General features: G+C 38.3%; 1 protein-coding gene across 1 annotated transcript in view; it reads left to right on the forward strand.

Annotated features, from left to right (window-relative positions):
* Mei4 (meiotic double-stranded break formation protein 4) overlaps nucleotides 1–20,728 on the forward strand; it is a 173,821-nt gene that overhangs the window by 21,467 nt on the left and 131,626 nt on the right. The window contains 1 exon segment of the mRNA NM_001109378.1: nucleotides 11,558–11,803. Coding sequence (NP_001102848.1) covers nucleotides 11,572–11,803 — 232 coding nt within the window. The 5' untranslated portion in view covers nucleotides 11,558–11,571.

The raw sequence follows: 20,728 nt of genomic DNA on the forward strand, positions 1-20,728 counted from the left end.
ATTGGTCGAGGTGTGGAAAACACTCGTGGCTGCTTACTTAAAGTTATTTTTAATGTGCTTGGAAATGTTTTTAATAACAAGGGAGGTTTTAGCACTGTGCTATGAATCTATCATTACTAAATACAAAAGCTTTGCAAGTACTACTATTAGGGCAGAAGATAACCAATAGATGTGCTATATTTTCCATTCCGTTTTATATCTGAAGGGGAGGGATATATATTTTAGAATAATATGTATTTATGATAGATTGATGAACATATCTTGAAATTTTTGTGAAGTATATTAGAATTAGAATGATATCATCAGTAATATAATTTCAATATAAATCTTAATTAGTAACAACAATCATGATTGGAGCTCTTGTTAAGCTAACAGATCCTGTTGCTTGGAAGTGAACATTTGGGAATAGATGTGAATAATTGTTCTACACATTACACAGAGACCTATAATTTAGATTTGGGCTCACTGATTGGTGTTACGGGGGTAGGGAAGACTGATCAGTGTAATGGCGAAATGAAAAGAAAAGGTAAGAAAAGGAAAGAAGAGCAAAAGTAAGAAATTCCATAGGTAAGAAACTTCTCAGACTCTTTCCTCCTCAGATTAAAAGGTAGAATCATAGTGTAACTCTGACAGTAGTAGGAAGAGTATTGCTGGTGCTGTCGGTGCTGCTGATCCTGTCAATGCCAGGCATCATTGTAACTTAAAGTTTTATTCTTATGTGTATGTTCATGCACACAACACAGCACAGGTGTGGCATCAGATGGCAAATTGAGGGAGTTCTCTCCTTCTACCATATGGTGTCTGTGATTTACCTCAAGTCTTTCTGCTTGGCACCAAATGCCTTCACCCTTTGAGCCATCTTGGTAACTTCATCATAACTTTTTAATAAGGAATTATTGCTGATTTAGACACAATCCTATGAGATTACTCACACACACACACACACACACACACACACACACACACACACACACCATGCTATGCATGCTTAAAGGGAGATACAGAGATTTCTCTGAGATACTCAGAAAACAAATGGAAGAGTTATGTTCACCGTGCAAGACATGGTTTGATGCTTTGGGCTCTGCAGCTCAGGCCCTCTAGTGTCTGGTCTAGTTCAGTCTATCTCCCTACGTACACCTTGTGAGCACTAAGTAGTCTTCATCTCCCCAAGGCGTTTTACTCTGTAGTTCTGTGTCCTGGAGCTCACTATGTAGCCCAGGGTGGCCTTGAACTCACAGAGGTCTGCCACCTCTGCCTCCCACATGCTGGGATGGATTAAAGGCCTGTGACACTATGCCCACCTAATTCATTAATTGTTTTGAGACAGGGTCCTTATGAAGTCCTGGCTGTTCTTAAACTCTTACTGTAAAATAGGTTGACTTTGAACTTACAGTGATTTTCTTGCCTCTGATCTCCAAGTGTTTGGAGTATAGGAATATACTGCGATCTCTACCCTTGATTTAAACTTAGATTTATTAATTGCATTCTACAGTTATATTGATTGGAATTTTTATTAGGATTGTGTTTATAGATTGATTGTAGGGATGGATTTAGTATTTCACTAATACGTTTTATAAGCCATAACCAAAGAGCCTCTCAGTTTACTTGGAGCTTTGTCTGTCTTACCTATTGTTAAATCTATTCCAAGTTACAGGTTTTTAAAATTAAAATTTACGTAGGTAAAGGAGTTGATTTCTAGCCTGAATAAATTCTCTCAAATATTCTGTAGTCTTTAAGATTCATTAGTTATTTTCAAAGACATTCACAACAATATTGATAAGGATAATTTGAAAGATTAATTTTATTTCTTTTTAATCTATATGACTTTTATTATGTTATTACCAGCAGAAATAGAAAGAAGAGAATAGGCTACTGTTATTACTTTCATTATTGTTCCTGTTTTTTGTGGATGCCTATTACCACAAAATGTTTGGTTTTAATTACTAGGTACGCTGTTTTTTCCTGTTGGTTTTTTCCCCCAACGTGTGAAGATGTGTTCTGTACCTTTTATTTTTGAAAACCTTAGAATAAAAATTTTGCAGTTGCTTCTCAATCTTCTGTTAGAATTCAGCCTTGCAGTCATGAGGACATGTGATCTTTGAGTGCAACAGTGTTGTTTTCAAATAAAAAGCCAATGTCTTTCATAGATGAAGCTGAAACATTTTGTTTCTTTTGATCAGTTCTGGTATATTTTTCAGGACATTTGTTTATTTGATAATAAGTTGTCAATTTCATTAGCACAGATTGCGCATAACTTTATTACTTTCTTTTCTGTGCTCAAAGCATGTTTTCCTCTTTAAAAATCAATTCCTTAATATGCAAAGTATTAAGTTCACTATGAAATTATATATATATGTATATATATATGACATATGTATTGATGCCATTTTACATTATTTTATTTGTCTTCCTCCCTCTGTTCTCCTCCACACTCACTACCTGATTCTTGCTGCGTTCCATTTCACCACACTGTACAGATCATCTTTCTGCTCTTATGTTACACATATTTTCTTTCCTTTTTTCTTTAAATCTATCTCCTTCCCTTTCTTAAGATCTCTTCCCATACATGGTTTCTTTTATTTTTCTTTCAGGACCTATGCATACATCTATAAATTTAAGTCTAGATTTAAATACAAAAGAAAATAAAACTATATTTTAAAAATTTGATTTTTTTTTTTGCTCCTTTACAAAGAATGCTATGGCTTCATTTTGTTTTACAGCTGAAAAATTCCATTTTGTGCTTGTGGTGTGCACATGTATGTGTGTATATTGTATTTTCTTTATTCATTTATCTGTTGATATATGGCTTGGCAAGTTTCTACAACCTTAGCTGTTATAATTGGTGTAGCGATTAACATAGGTTGATATTTAATGTTTATCATCTCTGTTTCTTAATATATGATTTATGGTTGTGAAACTGGATTTGTAATGTAGTTTGCTTTAAAACGTAAATCCAAGCAGAAAAAAATGGTATTAGATTGTCTTAGAAAAATGATGCTCCTTTAGAGGGCATGAAACACTGGCTGTTGCTAGGAGGGTTTTGTAGTTCTCTTCCTGAGATCTCAGAGGATCATCACAGAGGTAAAAATAAGTAATCTTACTTAGCAAGTGTTTCTCTGGAGTCCTGAGATTATACAGAACTAAAGTTCAAGTAGGTGTCACATAAACAGCTGGGAAACAGTTTTTTGTTTTGTTTTGTTTTGTATGTAATGCAGTATTTACAAAATAGACATTATTTGAATAGGGCCTTGTGTGTTCTTGGAGACTTGCCTTTCCATCTTCCCTCTAGTCCTTAATCCTCCAAAGCTGAAGACCTGGCTTAGCTGGTCCTCAGAAGGTGGCCCCCTCTCTCCCTCTATCCTCGGTTTGAGGGAAGTGCTTTGCTACTCTTCCTGGCTGTTTCTTCAATCTGTATTCTGCACAGTCTCTTCATTTTATGATGTGTAGTTTTAGTCATATCTAGAATACAGATTCTAAATAATATAAATGTATGGAGTTTAGGGGCTTGAGTCACATAAGTCCTCAGATGTTTTATATACCTTGCAATTAAGGCATTTTTGGTATATTTTCAGGATTATGCCTATTCTGTTTTATGAAATAGGAGTATACCTGTGAGGCACCGGTAATTCTTCTAAACTAATTTTTTTTAAATACTTATAAGTGGTAACCCTCTGTACCCATCTCCTTTTATGGATCTACAAAGTGACACATTACGTGATTTGTTGCCCAAGCCAGTGCACTTTTCAGGGTTTATAAAATGTCTGTGATACATTGATTCCATGCGTGTTTCTGCAGACATTCAAAGAAAATACACCCTCTGACAACGAAGAAACGGAAAGAAGAGGGTGGGGACATAAACAACAAATGCAGTACAATAGTAGCAACAGGCCTCTAGATTTAAAGTTTATGATCTATGGTTGATGGACTCTTTTTCCCTTCAACAAGGGAGAAAAGATAGTTGGCTGTTTGGGTGGGACTGGAACAGCAGTAGAAAGAAAAACAGAAATCTGAAAAGGTAGTGTTGTTTTGTCTTTACTAGTCTCCCTCCCATCACCCAGACTCTGCTAGAAAGGCTTTTAAAGCTGCCTTAATAATTAAAGTAGACAGAGCTAAAAGCTTGAGTAGCTCCTGATTCTGTTATGTAAAACTTCACATGATGTTAATCTGCTGAGCACTTCATACTAACTTTGTGCTGAAACTGTAGCAATAATTAGGGAATTTGTCAGTTGGAACTAATCCAAAAATTACATGTTAGACAGTGTCCAAACTCTAGTGAACTAGTTATGTTAAAAGTCTCATAACACTGTTCTGATAGGTATTTCTAGGGCTCCGCTGACCCAATATTGATATTTGATAAGTGCATATTTTCCTAGCATGGTTCATAGGTATTTCCTTTTTTCTTTTTTACTTTGTCTGATCACATTCATCCCAGTGACTTAAGAAACGTTTCACCAGTGTCTTACAGTTTCCTGCTTTATTGGAGAGTCAAGTATTTATTTTAGGATTCACAGAACATAAAATCTTTCTCCTTTAGAGCTTACCTGTAACATAAAACTGTATGCACATGGATGTTATACTGTTATGTTCTGATGGAATGAGTGCTGCAGGCTGGAGTTACTGTCGTAGCAAGAGAAGACGGGCATAAGTTCTAATATATACACTATATATTTTTGAGGTTTAATTCTATTTATTTTTCTGTTCCTCATAATGAACAAATGTCACAATTGCATAATTAATAAGCATACATGTAGTGCAAATTAGAATATTTTGGCATTTGAATATACTGGGAAATTAGTAAATCAAATTAAATGCTATATTCTCACATAACTGAATTTTGTTGCAGAAAATACTTGAGATCAGATACACATACATACATACATACATACATACATACATACATACATACATACATACACCTCTTTCTCATTCATTTGACAGGCAAACACCTACTGTCTTTTGATATTTGTAATATTTTCTTCTCATTCTTGTTTTCTCGTTTCTTTTTCTGTTTTCCCTTCTTTTCTTTCTCTCCCTCTCTCCCCCCCTCCTGTCTTCTTCTTCTTCTCCCCCACCCCTTTTGCAGCACTTCATGCAGCTCAGGTAAAGTGGATTCTATAATATGGAACTGCACCTGCATAGACTCATATCCTCTAAAGAAATCACTCTCCTAGGCAAGGAGTGACATCTCGCTGTGTTTATAACCTACATTTCTCTGACAACTTACAATGTAGAACATCTTATGATATAGCTGTAGCTATTTGTATGTTTTCTCTTAGCAAATGTCTTGCCATTAATGTTTTCCCATATTAAGAAAAAATCTAAATTTTTTATTAATTCTATGATATATAATAATTTCTTAAATTGATTCATTTTTATTCACTTTACAACCTGATCTTAGCCCTTCATCACCTCCTAGCACCTCCTCACACAAGTTTTTCCCCCATTCCTCTTGGAAGGGGAAGTCCCCTTTGGATGTTGAGCTCCCCCCTACCCCACCTACACATTCTCTCCCACTGAGGCCAGACAAGGTTATTCCTTTAGGGGTGTTGGGTTCACACGCAGACAGGTTGTCAACAGGCTCAGGGACAGCCTCTGCTCCAGACGCCGGGGGACTTGCCTGAAGACCAGGCTGCACGTCTGCTACATATGTGCAGGGGTTCTGTGTTCAGCCCGTGCTCACTCTTTGCTTGGTGATTAAGTCTCTGGGAGCCTCCGAGGCTAGTTGACTCTGTTAATCTTCCTGTGGAGTCCTTGTACTTGATGGGTCCCTCAGTTTTTCTCCCAGCAATTCTGTAAAACGCCCTACACTCTATTTAGTGTTTGGGTGCGAGCCTTTGCATCTCTTTTCTTTGGTGGTTGGGTGGAGTCTCTCAGAGGTTCTATCTGCCAGCATACGGGAATATCATTAATAGTGTTGGGAATTGGTTCTTACCCATGGGATGGATCTCAGTTTAGGGCAGCCATTGGTTGGCCATTCCCTCACTCTCTGCTCTATTTTTGTCACTAGTAGGCAGGACACATTTTAGGTCCAAGGCTTTGTGGGTGAGCTGTTGGCCTCATCTTTCCACTGGGAGCCCTGCCTGGCTACAGGAAGGGACCACCTTAGTATCCATATTCTCCATTTCATGGAATTGCATCTAGAATTTCCTCTCTTAGACCCTCTGTGGCCTCTCCCCTTCCCAGGTCTCTGGCAAGTCTAGACATTGCACCTGCCCCACGGACCACTCTTCTTTCTCTCTACCCTACTCTCCCTACATATGATCTCCTCTCCCTGACTCACCTCCCTCCCCATTCCCTCCTTCACCAGTTCTCCTCTCCCATCAACCTCTGATACCTGTTTCGCTTCCCCTTCTGAGAAAGATTCAAGCTTCCTCCTTCGTGCTGTGATGTTGTTTGTCTTCTTTGGGTCTGTGGATTATAGCGTGGGTATCCTGTACTTTATGGCTAATAGCCACTTCTGCGTTCATACATACCATGCATGTCCTTTTGGGTCTCAGCCACTTCACTCAGGATGATATTTTCTAGTTCTATTCATCTGCCTGCAAAGCTCATGATGTCCTTGTTCTTAATGAGAGAGTAATATTCCATTGTTTAGATATAACACATTTTCCATAGCCATTCTTCAGTTGAGAGCCACCTAGGTTGTTTCCAGTTTCTGGCTGTTACAAATAAAGTTGCTATCAACATAGTTACCAGGTGTTCTTGTGGAATGGTGGAGCAACTTTTGGGTTTACACCCGGAGTGATATAGCTGGGTCTTGACGTAAAAATGTTTCCAATCTTCTGAGAAACTGCCAAATTGAACAGTGGGTGTTCAAGTTTGCACTCCCACCAGCAGTGGAGGAGTGTCCCCCCCCTTGCTCCCCAACCTTGCCTGCATGGGCTGGCCTTTTGAAATTTTAATCTTAGCCATTCTGATGGGTAGAAGGTGGAATCTTAGAATCATTTTAAATGGCGTTTCCACAATGACTATGAGCACTGAACATTTCTTTAAGTGTTTTAATCTTTAGCATTACCTGTTCAATCTGGTAACAGGTTTGTTTGTTTGTTTTTTTTTTTTTGATAATCTAAATGTCTTATGAATCATTTGTGAGAGCAAATTTCCATATTTGGCTGTGAATACTTCTTAAAGGTAAAACCAACTTACACTTCAAGGCCAAGGTCTTAACCCTTTTGTAGATGCTTATGCCATATTAAGAGTTGATTCTTATAAATAATTATCTATTCTAAATTCTCACTGGTGTGGTAGAGAGGAATGAGTTGTGGATTTTGATATGATAGGATTTTGATCAATGTTCTTGGAAATTAAGCAACTTCAGAATATTAAATTATACTTTAACACAGTTTTGATAGTTCAAAAGGTTTGGGTCATTAATCTCACAGTACAGTTCATTTTGGAGACAGAATAGAGAGGGCTGATAGAATTACAGAAGCCATGTTGACAGAGTACCATTCATGGCCAGATGGAGAATCCAGGGGCCATAAGAATCCACTAGATTAGTATTCCACAGCGTAGTGGAGGATTTTTATGGTAAGAGCTTCTCCCAAGTGGAAAGAAAAATCCCATTTAAACTAATATGTATATAATGTAAATATAGACCTTTATATTTCAAACTACTAAAAAAATCAAAGACACTAAAGACTTACTTGGGAAACATTAAGTGTTTATTTTAATTATTTACTATAATTATTTGTGTATAAATTGAATTGAAAAAGGCTTTGTGAATGCCGTTAGGAAGCTAAGGTACTTTCCAGTTGCAGCATCGAATTCTCTAATTATTCAATGAGGTACCAAACAGTTCAATTCATTCCTGACCCTTGTGACCCTCATGTGTTTGATTGCACAAGAATGATGGCTCAGTTACAAAGACTACCACAATTTCAGGTGCCTCAGGCAGGGTCTTCAGATTACCTGGGCTCTGTCCATCTAAATAAGGGATTTTATAATCTACCTATCAGAGAGGAAAAGTGCCTCTTGGAGACTGCCACAAAGGATGCATGCCAGGGACAACCTTGTCCGAGAGATTCTAATGGATGGTCTCTGGGTTGCGGAGTGCACAAAGCTGAGATACTCATTTGCATGCAACGTATTCCCGCCATCTTGGTGTGTATGCCTATTAACATGTGCGCTCTCTGCTCCCCGTTCTTTAAAGCGTTTTTCCTTATTTACTGCTCTAGGTGTCCTTAGGTAGGCACGATCAATTATTATCTGTGTCTTCTATCTCTGCTTCCTCCCAAGGTTGAAGTGGGAGTTAGTAATGAAAGTTCCAACAATTGTCTAGTTTTGGCTTTGTATTTCTGGCACTCGGTATCCAAAGGAAACATGATAGAAGTTACCTCAACAGAACAGGAGTGTCTTGTGTCACTGAAGAATTTCTAATCTCAAGCACTCAGGACCTTTGCATCAAAAATTGGCTTTGCATCAGAAGCCAAATATATATTTTGTATGTCATTCAAGCTTGTACTTATTCCGTTAAATTTTAGGGCAAATAGGTGTGTATGTCTACTCTCATTTTAACCCCAGCCCTGACTCTCTCCTTCCCTCCCTCCCCACTCCCTGACCCCCCCCCCATCCCAGGACTCCAGTCTGATTGGTTGTAGTTTCTAGTCTATACGTTTTCTCTGATTTACATCCTTGCACTCTGCAGCGGGCGTCTCTGTTAGCAATTGTTCTGCTCACTTGTGATTCGGTTATAATTAATGTCCAGACCCTGAGTTAGTAACAAGCAAGAGGACTTAGTAATTTGATCTTTTTTATTTTCCTATGACCAATAGCATGCTTCAAAGACAAATCTCAGCCGAAGACTAAATATGCAGTCAATCAAAGGACCCAAACCCATGAAGAGTTTCTGTTAGATGCCTTGCAGTTGGCTGTACTTATGAACTGGGGAGCTCTTTGCTCTTGTCTTCCCAAACTACTTTCCTACTCTTTTCTTTGCAGGTTATATCATCACCATACACATTTGCATTTGAGGAATTTTTTTCTAACTAAAACAAATTTAAATTGGTTCTGTTTTTTTTTCTGCTCTGTGTGTGTGTGTGTGTGTGTGTGTGTGTGTGTGTGTGTGTGTGTGTGTGTGTTAATGCTGTCAAGTATACAAGCAGGGTTATTTTGTCAGGGAGGATCATCCATGTGTCTGTGATCTGCGTGCAGGATGCTTCTCTGAGAGTAGCAGGTGTCAGAATCCTTAGCCGTATCCCTACACAACAGATGGAGGATGAGCGAGCACGTGGGATGGCTGTTGCCAAAATTACCATAAGTTGGGCTATAGTTCTAAGCAGCATTTCCATCTCACTAGTACAGTCCTTGGTGTGTTTATTCAGTGGCAGTGAAAGGTTTCAAATTGTGCTCTCATTTTGTAAATGAACTTTTTGAAAGTTTAATAAAACGTGGTACATGTCTGTTGATAATTACGATAACAGACAAATGAGATTGTAAAAATTAATAATTCTAAAATTACATAGAAGTATTACTTTAAAGTTTTGTGTTTCTATTTTTATATAATTGAAGACTTTAGTGTATCATTTAGATTTCCGTGTTCTCATTTACTTCAGTCAGTATATCATTAATAATTTTCTGTCAAAATAAGATGTCTCCTACTAATGCCTAATTTTTGATGGCTAAGTAATAGTTTTATAATCATGACCTTATTATATTCTTAACTATTCAGTTGTCAGTCCCAGTTTTCAATGCAAAAGTAGTGCTGTGAGGAGCACACAGAGCTTCGTGTTTATCACAATTATAGTGGATCATTAAGGTTGGGGAGATGGTTCAGCTCTCAAGCAGGAGGACCCAGGTTCAGATCTCCACGACCCGCGTAGAGAACACCTGTGACTGTGTGTGTCTATAATCAGTGCTGGGGAGGAAGATACAGGAGAAGCCCTGGGGGGCATTTCATCCATCCAGCTTGTTTAACTAATGGGTAAGATGGGGGGTTAGGGGGGAGAGAGAGAGAGAGAGAGAGAGAGAGAGAGAGAGAGAGAGAGAGAGAGAGAGAGAGAGAGAAAGAGGGGGGAGGTTATAGTGGGCCATTTTTCTCAATGGCAGGATATCAGATAAGTGCATGTGATCTTGGGTGGGAGTATATCTCAGGGATTTTGTTCATTTGCAAATACTTCTAGATGTGCACTGAGCCAGCGGCATATCAAATACCTGGGAAGGATACATAGACAGGCCTCAGGCAACTAAAATGGAGTCAGGGCATCATAAATGGTGAAAATTCAGTAGTAGCAATGTAAACGGGAAAGAATGTGGACATTGCAGCCCTGCAGTAGTGGCATTACAGTTGGTAAGCTATGGGATATGAGGTGAAACGTCGTTAGCAGGATCACTGTTGCAGCCAGACTCTGTATTTTCGCATGGTCATCTCTGAGCTTTGGGGAAATGGGTTCTAGAAGCCTCTCAGATATAAAGACGTGAAAATACACAAGTCCTTTACATAAAATGGTTTACCATTCACATATAATCTATACATATCCTCTTGTGTACTTCATATCACCATAGTGACACCTAAATATGTGAATACAATGCGTAGTTGTTAAACAATGCCAAGAAATAGCAAGAAAAGCCAGTCTGTCCATGTCCAGAAGAGGTATACGTTTTTACTCAGATGGCTTTGCTCTTCAGAGAGCTGAATGTGGCGCACAGAAGTAGACATTGCAGAGGCATGAACTGTATTTTAACTGCTCAGTGAACAGTTTTATTGTGTGTTTTCTGTTTAGAGCCTCTGTGATAATCCAGGACAATCTGGTGGGAGCCACAGCACTTACCGTTCAGTAGACAGGATGAAAATAAACTAAGTCGATTTTGCATCACGTTCTCCCTTTAAATGTATTTATATTTCAAGACTATGAAATGCTAATGCTTTGGAAAAGTATCCACATGGCATCAATTGGGGTAGTTGGAAGCACTACTTCAATAATGCAAATATTTGATTTTTTGTTATATTATTTTTGAGATTGTAAATTAATTATGTTATTTCCCTTTCTCTTTTTCTCCCTCCAAATCTTTCCATATAGCTCTCCTGTCTCTGTTTTAAATTTGTGGGCTCCCTATTCATTAATTATTGCTGTGTCTATAGATGTACATGTGTGCACATACATATATTGCTAAATTCATCCTCTGTTCAGCCTGCTAATGTTACTCTGTATTTGTTTTCATGGCTCGCCATATGACCATATGTTTTTCCCTGGGAAAGACTGTTTCTCCCACTCTCAGTATTCCTTGCTTCCCTAGTTCTTTGTGTCTGTTTGAGGCCTCTGAGATTGTGTTTCCTAGTAATGTCAGTTGCTACACCCATGAAGTCTCACTAATATGACTATTTAAACATGAATTGAACAAGGACATCAATAAACATGCTAAAGTGGACTGGGGAACCCCATAAGGACTCATATCAATTCTCAGTTCCTGAGAATCTTGTTTCTGTTACTTGGTATCAATATATATCATGAACTTTTTAAATTAGCCCTACTCTGAAAGATCTATTTTGTTCAAATAAAACAAAAGGGAAAATAAAGTTAAAGGGAACTTTTGTAATTTCCTTTTCGTTATATGGTAGGGACCAAAGCCAAGATGGATGTTCAGACATGGTATTTGAAAACGTCCAAGCTGGCACTGGCCTTGGCGATTATCCACTCAAAGCCAGCAGACAGAAGCAGCAGACAGTATGCAGAGCAACTGGCTGCCTTGGTGACCCAGCAGGAGTCCAAACAGAAGTCAAAAGTTGAAGCCTTAGAAGCAGAAGTCCTACAGTTACGTCAAAAACTATTCCTGAGTAGGATTTCCTCCGGGTTGTTTAAGAATGGTGAGTACGTGAATCACTTTTCAGTGATTTTAAACCTGTTATACCATAGTTATCTAGAAATTTATTACAACGTTGAGAATTTTTTGAAACTATAGACATAATCTTCTTGTTCCCATAGGCTTTTTTCTCTTTAGTCAATTAGTTACTTATTAGAAGTTACTGTCCCTGCCTAATGAAGAAACCACATTAGACTAGGAGATTAAGGTAACAGAAGTAAATGACTCCAGGGTAGAAATACTCTGTATCATCATTGTTATGACTGTTGCAATAAGGATTGGACCCAGGGCAGTGAGTGTTGTATAGCATACACACTGCCACTCAGCGACAACAATGTCTGTGGCCAACGTACAATTCATTTTAAAACCTCATTCTTTAATTCTACTATTTTGTTTTTCTTTTTTTTTTTGTTCTGTTTTTCCTCTTGTACAACAGCTGTAAATTACAAAGTACAAGTTCTAGAGAGGAATTAAGGCCCTAAAACATGTAAGATGAGGCACTATTTTCTCTATCGATTACCCACCATTCTGGTAGGAGAAACAGATTTAAAATTAACTTAGTTGTGATGTATTCCAATAGAGGGCAAGAAATGCTTTGGCAAAATTCCAAAGAAGCCATTCATCCTGCCTAATTCTTTGGGAGATTTGTTCTCCCAGGTATGTATACCCGTGAATGACATTGTTTCAGAGGACCTAGCAAAAGACAGAGGTATGAGCTAAGAGAGAGACGTAGAGAGTACACCGACCCCCATCCAGAATCCCTTAGCATTGAATTTTGAGTAACAAGAGCTCCAGTAAGCAAACTGGCAATGAAAAGAAGAAAGGAGGAGAGTTGACCTCAGAAAGCTGGAAAAGGCCCTAAAAATCAACTGAGGAAAGTTGTCATCATTGTTTAGTTCACCATGTAAATGTCCCCAATGAGACCCTGGTGATTTTATTAGAGATTATACTGGGACAGTGCAGGCAAAGCAGGGTTCCCTAGCACAAACTGGAACATACATCATATGATTCATTTCATTCAGGAACTTAGTTTGAAGCAGAAGAATGGTTAGGAAACAATTCTGGTAACCAGGGAAAGCTATGTAAATGAGATCATGTTTTAAATTAGATCCTGTTACTTCTCTGCCTAAAAATCTTTCCTGGCTCTATTTCATTTTTGATGAAAAGTTGCTAGAGTGTCTCATAGATGAAGCCAGCTCTCCTCACCTCTTCCTCTCCACCTTGTCCACGCTCCCATCAGAAACTAGTTATAGCCTGGAAAGCACCTTTCAGGGGTGTGTCTCTGCTGCCTTTTCGGACATATTGTATCTCTTCATTCGGATTTTATTCTAAATGCCAACTCCTTTATGAGCTTTCCCCTGACCATTCTGACTTTATTTCATCTTCCATGAGCCATTCTGTGGAAGATTGCCTGGGTGCTGCGTTACCTCCTGATCTAGAGTCTGAATTTATTGAGGAGAATGAGATGGAGATGATGGTGATGCTGCTGCTGCTGCTGTTGCTGATGGTGATGGTGATGATGATGACGATGACAAGGAGGAGGAGGAGAAGGAGGAATCTTTGATTGTTCCAGACTAAATCCTAACATATTATTGCAAGGTGTTAAATACATTTTGTGGTGACTGGATGTGGAACATAGCAGTCACTGGATTCAGGGATACAATTAGTATTCTGTATACTTTCACCAAAGTCCATGATTTCAACTCATGTTAAATGTAATCCTTGGTGCGAGCTGTTGAAAGATATGGCTAGTTGGGTCCCACAGAAAGTGACTTCATTAGTATATTAATGGATTATTATCAGAGTGGGTCTGTTATTAGTGACCAGTTTGGACTCTATGTTCTGAACTCTTACCCTGTAATTCTCAACTCTACAGTAGATCTATGAACTAGGCAGAGTGTCCCTAGTATCAAGAAAATTATTACCAAATGTAGCCACTTAGCTGTGACCTTTTAAAGTATCAGCTGAATAAACATGTATTCTTTACCTATTATAAGGCTGTGGTTAAAACCACTTAAAAGTGCAATAAGAGAAAACAGACTAAGACATCTTGTGTGAAGATTAATGAATTAAACTAGGTTCATAAGAATCAGAATTTTTATTAAAAGACAGATATTTTTGGATTTTTTCCAAAATAGACACTTGTGATGTATGGTGGGAATGAGTTCAGAGACTGGCTATAAGTGAATTTAAGAATTCCCTCCCTACTTTATGAATTTAAGGCTCCCACCCTACTTTATGAAGTGGATTGTAATAATTTGTATGTGAACACAGAAAACTTATAAGAAAACACATTGAATATAGTGTAGGCTTATCTGATAGAGGATAATCCCAGCAAATGTGGGTAGAAATGTAGAGGGAAGGTAACTATGTGATCAGAAAACTCAGAGCAGATGGGTAGGCAGGAACTGAAAACATATAGTCAGGATTTTTTTTTCTTAGCCTTTAAATAATAGTTGGAATTGTAATTGTGTAAAACTTATAGGGAGACCTGAAGTGTGAGGGCAGGAGAGGATGTTTGTGCCTACCATTGCAAGGGTGAGCAGAGGCAAGGAGGCATTTTTATATTTGTGTGTGCCAATGTATTGAACACATGCATGCAGTGGGTAGTAGAGAGACACTAACTGGGAGGGATTATGTGCATGGCATACAGACTTAGTATGTGGAAAACATGATGACTGTATGTGAAAAACATGACGACTACCTATCTACATGTTACTAAATCTCAGTGTATAAACCAAAAATTATAATTTTAATTATAAAAATTCTAATTATATAATATAATTATAATTAAAATATAATCATATCTCATAGTTATATTTTCAATTTGTAATTCTTAATGTAATTTTAATACTTTAATACTTTAATATTTATTAATTATATTCAATAATTTTATCATTTACTTATGCTTAATAATTTAATATTTAATTTAATAGTTTAAACAGTTAAAATAATTTATAATTATGATTATATGTTACAATTACAGTTGTATAAAATTTAATCATAAAAATTAAAATTATAATTTTAAAATTATAACACTGCATAATTTATAGCCATATTCTGTCTCCATAGAGTCCTTTTTGACAATGGGTTGCTTCAATATACACGGTGAACAAATAATAAGAATAATCAATCATTCTTTATCTCCTCTGAAGTTATAGGATTAATATAATGGCAAAATGTAAAAAATTACAGCAATCTCGAACTATGCCTATCCTTAGATCCCATGATATCAACAATATTGCTCGGTATCCAAATTCTATTTGTAGTGCCAACATATTGCACATGATATTTGTGAATATTTATAGATACTAAGCAGCTGCGTGATAATTCATTTTATATCTTTCACTTACGGTTCCTCTGAGAGAAATTTTCCAATAATTATATAATGATAATAAGTTTCCCTCCCATTGGAGTCTCAAGTCCAGTATGTAGTGTGGGTGTTTGGAAGTATTCTGTCTCTCCACTTGTCATCTCAAACCTAAAAATAGGAATCTCTTAGCATGCACAGAAATTGAGTAACTGTTAAAGGGGAGGTGATAAATGAAGCGAACGGGAGTTAAAACAAAAGGACAGTAAAATAAGAACATAGTGGTTGTTTAACGATAGGTAATTTGAAGGAATGTAATGACTTGTTCTACAAAAGCTGTTCCAGAGAATCAGAACTAGACTGCCCCCAATGCTCCCAGGGACTAAACCACGAACCAAAGAGTACACAGGGGGTACCCATGGCTCCAGCTGGATATGTAGCAGAGGATGGCATTATCTGGCATCACCAGGAGGGGAGCTCCTTGGTCCTGTGGAGGTTTGATGACCCAGGATAGGGGAATGCTAGGCCGCCTAGGCCAGGCCAGAGTGAGTAGGCAGATGGGGGAGCACCCTCATAAAGGCAAGGCATGGGGGAGGGAGGAGGAGATAGAGGGCTTCTGGAGGGGAAACTGGGTAGAGGGAAACATTTGAAATGTAAATAAATAAAATAACAAATAACCAATAAAATGAAAAGAAAAAAGATATTATTAAGTATTTCTTTCTGGAGTTTTCAGAGTTTCATCATACTTGTAAGTACTTACCAAGTGTTCAGAGACTCATAACGGATGCTGAATTGAATACTTCTGGAAAACTTGAGAGGCTGGGGAACATAATTTACTTCAACTGTCCACTGAAGCAATAGAACAATCTAGAATTAAATGAAGCAGAGTGGAAGTGGTTTATACAGCATCTTAGGATTCCCAGATACTTTTGCATTTTGATTGATTTTCAATACTTTCTTATTGAGGAGTATATTCCTAGGGAACTGTGCTACAGAAGGGATAAGTAGAATCTGGTCCTAGAGTTATACCATATGTCTATTTTACTGAAATGTTCAGTAGTAGTGAAAAACAAATTGAAGAAAGAATAAAAGAAGATAGTTAGTAAGGGAGGGAGATGAAATGAGAGAATCTTGAACACCATGTAGCATCTGTCTCCAGCATTTTTAGTGATTTGTGCCACGCACGACTCTTAATCAGTAGACAACTTCTTTCTTTTTAAAGTTCTCCATTCACTTTGGAAAATGTGTTGATATCCAGTGTGTGGATCCTTAAAAGGCTTCGGCAGATTTTGAGAGTTCTGACTACGTTTTCTGGGGCCCAGTTTTGGCTGATGAAAGGAGGAAAGCAACTGAGACAGCATCTAGCTAATTGGAGGAAGAAAAAGGTGCCCATGAAAATAGAGATTAGAACATCATTTCCTCAACTTCTTGTTTCCTGTATGCTTCCTGCCACGCCAAGATATGATGTGGGAGCCTGGTAGTCATTAACTAGCATGCTAAGGATTGAAAACTATGGGGTGACATGAGCCCATACCCTGGTGACACTGCTTCTGCAGATGAAGTAGATCTTGTTAGTGAACTTAAGGTAGAGAGTGGTTAATGTACGCTAACAGGTCTTCTATTCTTCATCCCTGAGAGAGGGTTTGACGTCATGAATGAGTGGACTTAATAACGAGCATGGCGTCTCTTACCCCAAGAATCCACTCCATTGTGTAGGGGAGAAGAATAATGGTCTTCTCATCAGAAGAGCTTTGTTGAAGATGGCGTCATGTTGTTTGCCAGAATTTAATCTAGGGCTGAATAAATGAAAAGGAGAAATTTAAAGGGGTATTAGGAAGGGGTTAATGGCTGGCCTTAACCTATAAGAGTAAGTGTCAAAGAAGATGGGATACCAGTGGCAATTCTTCCACAGTAAAAAAATATTCAAGGGGCTTTATTGAACAATATGAAGATTAGTATTTTAGTGACAGTGAGGGAGGGGTATCTTGAGCAGGCATTTGTATCTTCACCATCGTCTGGTATTCAAATGAGGGAAGCGGATGGATAAAGCATGGAGTATATGCTGTTTCTACTGCACACACAGAGTATATGCTGTTTCTACTGCACACACGGAGTATATGCTGTTTCTACTGCACACACGGAGTATATGCTGTTTCTACTGCACACACGGAGTATATGCTGTTTCTACTGCACACACGGAGTATATGCTGTTTCTACTGCACACACGGAGTATATGCAGTTTCTACTGCACACACGGAGTATATGCAGTTTCTATTGCACACACGGAGTATATGCAGTTTCTACTGCACACACGGAGTATATGCAGTTTCTACTGCACACACGGAGTATATGCTGTTTCTACTGCACACACGGAGTATATGCAGTTTCTACTGCACACACGGAGTATATGCTGTTTCTACTGCACACATGGAGTATATGCTGTTTCTACTGCACACATGGAGTATATGCTGTTTCTACTGCACACGTGGAGTATATGCTGTTTCTACTGCACACGTGGAGTATATGCAGTTTCTACTGCACACGTGGAGTATATGTTGTTGCTACTGCACACACGGAGTATATGCTGTTTCTACTGCACACACGGAGTATACGCAGTTTCTACTGCACACATGGAGTATATGCAGTTTCTACTGCACACATGGAGTATATGCTGTTTCTACTGCAGATTTCATGCTTTCATAAATGACAGCCTCAGGATGAGCAAACAATGGGTAAGAGCAAAACAAAAGCAAAAGAAGACTCAGTTAATTTATTGATTCACATATCTATTTAATAAGTGTTCATTGAGCACAGGGGTGCAAATGATGTTCCACATGCAAGGTAGCACATGTGCCCATGGTTGAATTTGGATTTTTTTGCCCGTGCCCAGGATTGCATTGTGAACCATCTGGCTGACATTTTTTTTATTTTTTTGTGAGTTTGTCTCTCCGACCGCCTTCGGCCTGAGGATTAAATCCTAAATGCTTCAGTACTTGCACAGTTCCTACTGTTCATCCTGTGTAGTGTGGATTCAGCCCAGTGGTTTTAGCTGCACTGATGCCCGCAAGGCAACAGAACAGGAGCTGTAGATCATCCCAGTCTTCTGTACACCACGCCAGACCGGAGGCTGAGCTTGCTTTAGTAAACTCAGCGCCATTCTCCTCGCTATAGCTCACCCGGCCTTCGTCCATCTCTATGTTCTTATCCTGTGCCATGCCACATACAAAAATCGGTCTCACAGATACAGCTGTGAAATTCATATTGTGTATTGGGATATGAATTGGTTTATAGATGTTGGAAGAACATGGATAAGCACTTATTTCTCTGTTACTATGTAGCACTCATAATATAAATATGATGATAATTGAAGTTTGCCTAAAGCTGCCATTAATTTTAAAAAGTCATAGTACACGTGCATTAAAATGTGCAGTCAAAAGACATTTCATTGGCAGTATTTATAATAATTGAATTTGAATAATTGAAAGTGGAAACTTATAATTGTATATTAGAAATGCTTTACACATTACACAGAATTGAATGAATCTGATAATTAGAAATCCTTGGATATAAACAATGAAAATTAAAGTTAAACTGATTAGACAATCAAATGGTTTTAGTAGTTAAGTCCAAAATTAAGAAATGTAGGTCCCTTAATTATCCTAACATGTCCTGATGAGGTATAGACCCTTTAATGATCATAACAGGCCTTGTCTCTGTAGTAATGATGACCGAGACACAGAAGGACCACAGACACGCAGATGCAGGGATCGAGTCAAACCATCAGAGGTTGCGCTCATCCATGAAGATAACCTTTTCAGACGGAAGCCATCCTCCATCTCATTTTCCCGATGCGGGGCTCTGGATCTGGTTGCTTATGTAATCATCCTCTGTGCAGAAGCTGGCTTCTAGGGCATTTCATTCGGTGCTGAGATAACCTCGTGGGTTAGGTGGACTCTGGTTTCTATGTATTGTTAGACTCTCTCCGTATCTGGCCATTCCTCATGGAAATAGTTTCCCTTCTGCTATTTAAATTTATCCTGCTTCATTGATCCTATATATCATGCCTTGATTTTTGCAGCATTCACTTTTCCTACTCTGGTTCGTATGCAATCTCAAGTTTTCTAATTGATTTGGGAAGAACTCTCAAATCCTTGAGCTGGACTGTATGTCTTCAGGGGTTGGGCTTCCTTGCTTCTCATCCCAGCCTCATCTCTTTGGGTTCCATCACTTCCTGTACTATGGATGTGGAATTTTTTCACTTGTGTTACTGTCTTCCCTGAGCTTTGCTCTAAACTTGCACATGCACTCTATTTCTGATGGCATAGTCTCCCTCTCCTTTTTGTCCGCTAAATACAGTTCAGTTTTCCTGACAGAGTTTTAATATTCTACTGCCTCTGACTACCTCTCGAGACTGGATTAGGTTTTCATGTTGTGGGTCTCAGAATCTGCATATTCACGGCACATGTAGGGTAAATTATACCTGAGGAAGCGGTCTGTGCACTCCGCGGTACCTGAAGCATGCGTTCAGGAATCGTGTTGGTAAACATCAGTAGTGTGATCAGATGCTTAGCACAGTGCCTGTCCTATCAAGGGTGATTGGTGACTGTTTGCAGAAGAAATACATGTAGATATGCTAATATTTACAAAAGTCTGTGTGGGTTGTTGTATGTTTCTGGAGATCTTCCGAGCCCTTGTAGCAATAAAGGTAGTGCACGGAGAGTAAGTCTAACATCTGCCTGAGGATCTTGTTAGGTAGGGTGTATCTCTGGAGTCCTCCCTCTCAGGTGAGTCAGCAGAATAAATCTACAGCAGCAGTGGCAGCTTTCCTTCCTTGAAACAGAAGCTAAAATGGTTTAGAATACATTCAGAGTCTTAGATGCTTCCCGTTTTTTATCATTTCAACTAATTATTTTATTTTATTACATTTTGGTATTTTATTATATTCAATATTTATTATAGTATATTATTATGTTCAGTTCAATTCATTATTGTTGTTGTTGTTGTTGTTGCTATTAATTTGGTTCTAGAAAGTGACCTCATGTATGTCAATTATAGGCACTTATTTTTTTTTCTTTTTTTCGGAGCTGGGGACCGAACCCAGGGCCTTGTGCTTGCTAGGCAAGCGCTCTACCACTGAGCTAAATCACCAATCCTAGGCACTTATTTTTTAACTACATCCCTAAACCTACAACAAATTTCAGTATTCTTCTCAGACTTACGGCTATGTTTACCTTCGGGTATATTGTGTAAGTGATTTTTTAAAGGTCCCAATGTTAGTATGTTAGAAATTTAAAAGTATGATGATTCTTAGTTTAAATTGGACTCTAGATTCTGAAATTTATATTTTTAAAAAGTGGATATCCAATGAACAGAATTCATGGAGATATCTTTGGAAAATGTACAGTATAGTTAGTGTCATTTTCATTATCAAAGCGAAAATAAAATTAAATAATTGAGCCAAATGGGGTGGGCCTATGAGTGTATGTCTGGCTGTCTTCAGGCAGTGTGGGTGCTGCTGTCAAGACTTTACCAGAAAGGCCAAGACTTTTAATACACTGAGCTTGACTGAAAAGAACGGGGAGTAAAAAAGGTAGTTGGGAAGTGTGTAGAAGTGACACA

The sequence above is a fragment of the Rattus norvegicus genome, chromosome 8, assembly GCF_021556685.1.
Source record: "Rattus norvegicus strain SHRSP/BbbUtx chromosome 8, alternate assembly SHRSP_T2T, whole genome shotgun sequence".
Taxonomy (NCBI): Eukaryota; Metazoa; Chordata; class Mammalia; order Rodentia; family Muridae; genus Rattus; species Rattus norvegicus.